The 8,518-nt window shown below is 44.3% G+C and overlaps 1 protein-coding gene across 9 annotated transcripts in view; it reads left to right on the forward strand.

The window, feature by feature from the left end:
* Positions 1–8,518, forward strand: part of FGGY (FGGY carbohydrate kinase domain containing) — a 402,394-nt gene that overhangs the window by 66,938 nt on the left and 326,938 nt on the right. For all 9 annotated transcript variants that reach the window (XR_002831041.1, XR_002831042.1, XM_023759980.1 and 6 more), the window contains one exon: positions 7,801–7,889. Coding sequence is in view for 6 of the 9 variants with exons in the window: in XM_023759980.1 (XP_023615748.1) it covers positions 7,801–7,889 (89 nt within the window). In the remaining 3 variants the exon portion in view is untranslated. The remainder of the gene's footprint in view (positions 1–7,800; positions 7,890–8,518) is intronic.

The following is an 8,518-nucleotide window of genomic DNA, read 5'->3' on the forward strand; positions in this document are numbered from 1 at the left end:
TATATTTTATTGATTTTTTACAGAGAGGAAGGGAGAGGGATAGAGAGTTAGAAACATCGATGAGAGAGAAACATCAATCAGCTGCCTCCTGCACCGCCCCCCCCAACTGGGGATGTGCCCGCAACCAAGGTACATGCCCTTGACCGGAATTGAACCTGGGACCCTTCAGTCCACAGGCCGACACTCTATCCACTGAGCCAAACCGGCTAGGGCAAAACACCAATTTTTTATTCCTAGTTATTATGCAGGTTGCTTATTGGGAGGTTGTTTATTATGCAGGTTGCTCCGAAAGATGCCTTTTCTGATTTCCACTGAATTCATTCAAGACTCTACGGAAGGCTGCTGGGTAGGTTTGGCTGATCTTGGTTTGCTCAGCTCCCTTGCATCACCTTGCACCTTGGCTGGATAGTTAGTTTTTGTTCCATGTGTCCTCTCAGTCTCCAGCAGGCCAGATTGCACTGCCTCACATGGCAGCATTTCATTCCAGGAAGGCAAAAGCAGGGATTCAGTTGAGAAGTAGCACAGCGCTGCTTCTTCATTTCATTGACCAAAGCAAGTCATAGTCCAGCCCCAACACAGTTGACCCTTGAACAGCACAGTTTTAACTGCACAGGTCTACTTATACACAGATTTTTAAAAATAAATATGCAGTTGGATCTCTGTGTCTGTACATTTCATTGTCCTATGCCACTTTATATAAGGGACTTGAGCATACTCAGATTTTGGTATTTGCTGGGGGTCCTGGAACCAATTTCCTGTGGATACCATCAAATGACTGTCGTTAACTTTTTGGAGAGTCAAGAGTCATATGCGGATTCTAATCATTGATGTTTCTATCTCTCTCTCCCTCTTCCTTCCTCTTTGAAATCAATAAAAATATATATAAAAAAGAAGAATCATATGCGGATTTTCAACTGTGCCTCTAGCACCTGCATTGTTCAAGGGTCAACTGTGTGTGTGTATGTGTGTAAAATCTCCTATTGGATTATTGGCTATATTTCTTTGAAGAACCCTGACTGATACATGGGGGTGAAGAGATGGGAACCTCTTGATGAATTAATTGGGAATTTAAATTAGGATGATTGGATGTAAAGAATGAGAGAGAAGTATAGATGACCCTTGGGTAACTGGATCAGCTGACAATAGAAAATCAAGGAAGGGAAAACATTTTGGGGAAGATAACATAGTTCATCCTGGGCATGCTGAGTTAGAAGCGCAGCGGGACATCCAGTAGACATGTCTCAGAGGAGAGTGTGAATGGAGTTTGAGATTCGGCACATTATTCAGCTTGTAGTTGGTCGGAACCATGGGAGTAATTGAGATTGTCCTGAGTGTGAACAGTAAGAAGAGTAGATAGGCAAGAGCTCTGGTAGCATCGACATTAAAAGGAGCTCAAGAAGGTGGCAGATAAGCAATGAGAATGGTGTGAAGGGATCCAACAGAATGAGATATTAAGAAAGGCCTCCTCAGCTTTCCACTTACCTAACTCTTCTACTTTTTTCATGTTTGTTCCAAGACTTTACATCCCAAAGCCTTCCCTTCATATTAGGACTTCTTCACTTCCTTCCTCATTTCCCCCCTCCTTCCCTCCCTTTCATAGACAATACCGCCCACAAGAAGTGGTGCTATCTAGGTCACATGACACCTCCTTTTCTCCTGCCCCTTCTGCATTTTGTTAGGCTTTAGGGCAGTGGTTCTCAACCTGTGGGTCGCGACCCCTTTGGGGGTCCAACAACCCTTTCACAGGGGTCGCCTAAGACCATCGGAAAACACATATATAATTACATATTGTTTTTGTGATTAATCACTATGCTTTAATTACGTTCAATTTATAACAATGAAATTGGGGGTCACCACAACATGAGGAACTGTGTTAAAGGGTCTCGGCATTAGGAAGGTTGAGAACCACTGCTTTAGGGAGATAGACACATGGAGTAGCACTGGGCTGGCCCACAGAGATCTGCATTTCAGTCTGTCTTTCCACTTCTCCATGTGTGACCTTGGGACAGTCCTGGTGTGGCTCCTTTCTGGATTATAGTTTCTTAACATGCAAGGTGAGTTTTATAATTTCTTGCCCTCCCTGCCTTAAAGAATCATACAGATCAGATGAGATCATGCACGTTAAAGTGCTTTGAAAAACACAAAGCTCTGTAGCAGTAATTAGAGTGAAACTCATTGGCTTATCAGGCCCTCTACATTATTGCATTTCATTCTCACAATATCCCTTTGAGGTAGACGCTAGTAATAGGGCATTTGAGGAAACTGGAGCTTAGAGAAATTAATTTGCTTAAAGCTACACAGCTGGGAAGTGGTGAGGACAGTAATTAAACTCAGGTCTGCCTGACTCCGAGGTTCTTAGAGCCCACATACCAAAACCTCGTTCTCCTAATGCATGTGGTGGTATCGCATTCCTGGGCCAAGTCTGCTCTGCTGAATATGATCAGTTTTCTTGTCAGTGATAACATTTTTATGGTTGGGAGATCCGCTCTCGTGTGGATTATAAATTTACCTTTCTGTACAACAGAAGGCCTCTAGGGGAGGTGGTGACGGGAGGGAGGATGTGTATAGAGATCCACTTCTTGAAAATCAAAACATTGAAATTACACTATGGAATTATTTTATTTTACAAATAAATTCTCTGAAGGTACTGTTAAATCCTCCTCTAATGGGGGTAACCTTAACTTGTCAGTTCAGGTTTTTGTTTCTGGGGTGCCACTCTTCTACAGTAGCATAACTATTTATTTTCCTTGACCTTTTGGCTTCAGCTCAAATCTCTTCCCTATGAAGCCTTTTCTAGCCACCCTGACCCCAAGTCCTTTCTCTCCTCTGAACTCTGTGATTACTCATTAGAGGCAGCTATGTGGCCACACTCAAAATGTTGTGATAAAGTTATACGGCTGACTCACCCAAACCGTGGTGTTGGACTCATTACATATTGTCATACATCATCTTAAATGAATTACCTTTTCCTTTGCGCACATCTTTCTCCAGCTCCGCTTTGACTTTAAAAGGGTTTGACTTTAAATTTCTTTATACCTCTTGAAACTTTTTGCATTTTTTCCCCCATGAGTCAGCTAGCTGGCTTCTGCCCTCCAGGAGTTTGTCGTTTTGAGGTGCATTTAGGCACATGAATATATGATTAAGATATGACAAAGGATGGAGGGATTCACTGGAAAGGTGACATTTGAATTGGATTTGAAGCAAAGGTAGAAGTCTGGGGCAAGATGGGCAAGTCAATCCAAGTAGAGGCATTAGCTCCCATAGAGGCATGGGAATATAAAAATGCATAATGCACTTAGGGAAGTGAGAGAAATGAGGTGAGAGCAGGGTGGAGAGAGCTAGGAGGGGGTGATGGCAGATATATCCAGAAGAATTCATAAAAATAATGGCCACGTTGGAGCCAGGTTCTTAAGTGTCCTGAGAACCATGCCAAGGAGATAAAATGTGGTTTTAGGCCATGAGGAACTGTCGAACCATTTTCAACAAAGGAACAGAGGGGTGAGTTTAAGTTTTTAGAAATATCTGCCTTTAGTAGCACAAACCTCTCAGTGTGTCTGTCTATCTGACTTGCAATATGTCCGGTGCTAGATCTTTCTCTCTGTGGATGGGAGTTGGAAACACACAATTGTTTCATTCACTCTGGGAAGTTTCTGGTTGGGGGTTATGACCCACTTTATGTTTTTCGCATCATTTTTCTTTTAAGAACGACATCCAAGGATTAAGTTTCTTCCTGATACAGCTTTCCTCTCTGGACCATCAGCCTGTGCCCTAATTTGGAGTCTTGAATGCAGAGTGAGGATAAGGCTTTGATTTTTTATGGGTTGTTGTGCTAGAGAACAGCATCGTGAGTATTTGGAATGTTTGGGCAGGATCATTTATTGGGTGAGGAGTTAGGGAGCTCTGTTCCCTCCCTTTTATTCACTGCCCACAGCAGACAGCACAGATAGAATCCCTTTGCAATTAATAACAAAATACTTGGATGACCCTTTTGGAACTGGTCATCCCTGCTTTCTCAAGCTGCTCCTAGACCCTGGTGTCTCCCGACATGCCTTGCAGTATCTGCTTCATTTTTCACACAAGTTCCCACAATGTCCAGAAGCCACCAGAGACCTCACTGCCTCCTCACACACCACAGTGAGGGGGGTGGAGAGAGTGCTACGTCTCCCTGCCCCGAGGCCTGGGTGGCTGCTGCCTGGCCTTGAGTCTTGGATATGCTGTCCTACCTCCACCCGCTGCTGAGACCTGCAGCTGTGTGAGCTTTGGGTAGTGCCTCCTTCCAAGAAGTGCTGTTGTTTTATGAAGTAATACACGATTAAAAAAAAAAAAAGTCAAGAGTTGTTCCTTTGGTTGCTTTCAAGCCTGGGGGATTGCTTGCTCAAAGGATTTTTATTGGAATGCAGAAGTCTTATTGCCAAGTCACACACCCCAAATCATGGCTGATGTCTTTTTTTTTTCTTTTCTTAAAAAGACTCATTTCTGTTAGTTGCCTGGTAACTGGAGATTAGACTTACCCCATTTGGCACAGAGCTCAACTAGCTTGAACTGGACTTAGCTATTGTGTGATGGGATACACTAACATTGGCGTGTGTTGAGACCTGCTCTATGCTCTCTCTAACCCACCCACCCTGTGTGCAGGCAGGTTGTTATTAGGTACAGAAAAGGTAAGTGAGTTGCCCAGGATGAAAAGTGAAATCTCTGAAATTAAAATATATATACATGTAAAAAATGTGTTTGGGAGGGCTTTTATTTTTTATTTTTCCTTCTGTAAAGAATGACAGTAGCTTCTTACATGATCCTTCTCAAAGGCCAAAACCCATCCTCCAACAGATCCTGGCCTTGGGGTGGTGGTGACTGTGGCATAATGGGAAGATGTCACTTTAGAGCTGGCAGTCCTGTGTGACATTGGGCTAAGCCCTTGTCATTGGAACCACAGTTTCTGCATCCTCCCTATGTGACTATTATCTATTGCCTGCACACCCCGGAATCCCTCTGAGAATCAGGTGAGACGAGGCACATGGGAGCACTATTCTACGCTGTGGGGAATATAAGAGGGCAGTCACTGTGTCTTGAGATGTAGGCCTAGTGGTTACAAGGACAGAATTAATTCAGTAAGATTGAGGCCCTCGGCTGGGACTGAACTGACTGGGGAAGGGAAGAGATGGGGAGATTTTCCCAATGGAACTAGATTAAAAAATTCATCCACTGGGGCTCATATGCCCTTGGCCAGAGTGGCATTTGATGGGCAAGCACTTGTGAATCAGGTGGCCCAATGTGAGAAAAGCGTGAGATCCTCACAGGAGGTCTGGCAGCCTCTCGGAGTGAGGGGATCAAGCTTCTTGAGACATTGCCTCTCATCCAGCAAACTCGCCCTTCCCTCAGCTGGCTCAGCTCCAGGCTGCTCTTGTAGCGAAAGCAGGGACCATTGTCGTCTTGTCCTCTAGACCTCAGACTCCTAATAAGATGTTGTTTCTGGTTTCTCTTCCTGTAGAGAGGATGAACTGGGGTCCCTGGCTTTGATCAATGAAGCAGACGTGATCTCAGGAATAAATGATGCTCCCGGCTGCCTTGTGCCTCCTACCCTCAGTGTGTGTCTTTTTGGCAAGAGGCTTGAAGTTCTCTCTGAGATGTTCTGCTTGGGAGCCGTTGTCCTCAGTGGCTGTCTGCATGGCCACAGGCTGAAAGCTCTCATTGTGCGTGATCTTTCATGACCCCACAGATCTAACAGAAGCAGTTGTTTTCTGAGTTTTGGAAGTTTGCTCAGCTCTGGCTTGAAGCCCTGGTTTTGCTGCAGTGGCTTTAGTGGTCCGTTTCTGGTGACTGGCCTTGGATTTCTGGAGCCCATCAGAGGAGGCAGCCTCTTCTCTTTGAGAACCAATCACGGAAGCCACAAAGCACGTTGAAAGAAATTCGTTGGAATACCAGGAGGCATCCTAGTTTCACTAGCTTGACTCACATACTAGCTTCATTGGCTACCATTTTTTGATTGTGATCTGTTACTGTATAAAGATACCACTAGTTCATAGTTGTTTCAGGCGTATTTAGTCAACTTCAAGTTTTTTTGTTTTGCTTAGCATTAACATATGTGAATATTCAAAGAGAAGTTTAGCCCTCTCTAGATAGTTCTGTCTAAATGCTTAGGAACTTAAAGAAATCAACAACAAGAAGAGAAAGTGAGCTGTTTCCACCAGAACCCTTTTGATGTTCCTATTGTTTTAAAGGAACCCTGTATCTGGGGTAATATTCAGTTTCTCTGCTGTGCATAGATGCCTGTGTTCATGTTGTTGTGGTGGGGAAGGAGGACACAGAAAGAACTCATAGAATTGGAGGGCAGACATTCATAAAGTCCAGCTGTATTTCTGTGAAATGGATGTGATAACACTCAGGGCTTCTGTATTGTTCTGAGGAGACACCACATCTGGTTGTAAACTCTGAAGCCCTCTCCACCTGAGAGACCGGGAGGGGAAACTGAGCAGTTTGGTTGCTCAACAGTTATTTATTGAGTGCCTCCAATGTGTCACCCTCTGGCAGACACTGGCCTGTGTCTCTTCTGAACTTGTGAACTGTTGCCCTCAGGGTCCCCAAGTCCCCATGTGCTTATGATACAGTCTTTGTTCTTGTAGCCTGATGGGGAGGCAGTCATTGAAACCAAGGCATAGACAGTGCCTGGGTGGTAGGAAACCTTCTTTGCTATTGCTTCTAGTCTGTTTTCCGCTTCTCTTTATAAAGTTCTACTTCTCCAGGTACAGGAGATGGCCACCTCACTGTTTTCAAGTTTACCTCTCCTCCAGTTTCATTCATAGGCAGAAGTTAATTAACTCCATTGGATCCTGATTCTCCCTTCCTGGGAGAAAAGAGCTGATTGGCTCAGGTCACATGTCCATCCTGGTCCAGAGAAGGGGAGTGGAATAGCATAGTTTGTACCTCACAACTAAGGGTCCAGTCCTGTGTAGGGGGAGGAGAAAGACAGTCGTGGGACATCCTGGTGAATAAATTGACAAGGTTCTTGACCTCATGGAGCTTAAAGTACAGCAGGAAAGAATGACATTCACACATAATCGTGTGGTGGTATCAAGAGCCAGGCCTGGCCTAGTAGAAGATCCTGGAAGGCCTCCCCAGGGAAGGATGGACAGGGTTAACCCCAGGGGGCTGGGCGACATGGGCCCTGGGAGGGTATGGGGTGGTGGGTGAGGAATGAATGTTCCAGGTGGGGTCCCCAGAGGAAAGAAAACCCCCAGTGGCAAGAAAAACACTGACCCCATTGGCAGCTTGGAAGAAAAGAATGTTTTAAAAACTTACGATAATAACTTCATTACATGCCATTCTCCTTGGCTTAGATTGGAAGTTCTTTGACGGCAGGAATCATTTGGAACCAGTTGGTCTGGGGAGAATTTTACACAGGCAGGACATGTTCGTCTCATGCATTAATTTCTTAGTGCGGTTTTCTTCCCAGCATACAGCTGTTCAGCTTTGAAATCTTGTATGTCTTGCAGCATATCCCTTGGCCCTTCACTGGGAAGATGGATTGCACACCTTCACAGAGTGTGTTTCCGACCCCTCCAGGTTGGCAAAGGGTGATAAAAGGGAAATTGTGGTCATTTTTGGAAGGATCAATAATCGCCAATTTTTCTTTCCTATATAGGTACTGCTTTTACATCACCTCCTCTCTCAGCCCCTGAACAGATGTTTTATTGGGCATTGTTGGCTATGCTTTTGTTTTGAAAATTTTGAGACATTATTGAAAGAGGAGAGGGGTAGAGAAAAGAGCCCGTAATTGATTCTAATATATATTTTATTTGGCAGAACTTGAGAGAGACTTGCTGGGATAAGGCGGGACATTTCTTTGATCTCCCAGACTTCTTATCGTGGAAGGCAACAGGTGTCACAGCACGGTATGTTAATTACAAGTTAGGTTTTATTTGCGCTCATCCATTCTCGGGTGTCTGTATATGTATTGTTTTCTTAACTCGCTTTGACTAGACACACTGTTTGTACATCTGCATGCGATTTTGCATACTTGAAACATCTTGAATCCATCTTCCACCTTCACTGCATATGCCCAAGTACCACTGTTCCTAGGAGGCCCGGAATGTGGTATCCAAGGTGAAGACCATTCATTGAAATTGGACCCATTTGAAAGAGACATGGACAGTCCATTATGAAATGTGACTGTTTTTTCAAAGGTACTTTTTACATAGTGAGTAAAAGGAAAATATATTTTTTGGCCCCTAAAAATAAGGCAAGAGATATATTTTTTTAATATGCTTTTTTTTAATTTTTCAATTACAGTTGATACACAATATTATATTAGTTTCATGTGTACAACATAGTGTTAGACATTTATAAACCTACCAGAGGCCTGGTGCACAGATTTGTGCACTGGTGGGGTCCTTCAGCCTGGCCTGCACCCTCTCATAATCTGGGACCCCTCAGGGGATGTTGGAGGCCCGGTGCTCGGATTTGGCCCCATCCCCACAGGCCAGGTTGAGGGACTCCACCAGTTCACTAATCTGTGCACTGG

Source organism: Myotis lucifugus, unplaced genomic scaffold (genome assembly GCF_000147115.1).
Source record: "Myotis lucifugus unplaced genomic scaffold, Myoluc2.0 scaffold_168, whole genome shotgun sequence".
In the NCBI taxonomy this organism is placed as follows: Eukaryota; Metazoa; Chordata; class Mammalia; order Chiroptera; family Vespertilionidae; genus Myotis; species Myotis lucifugus.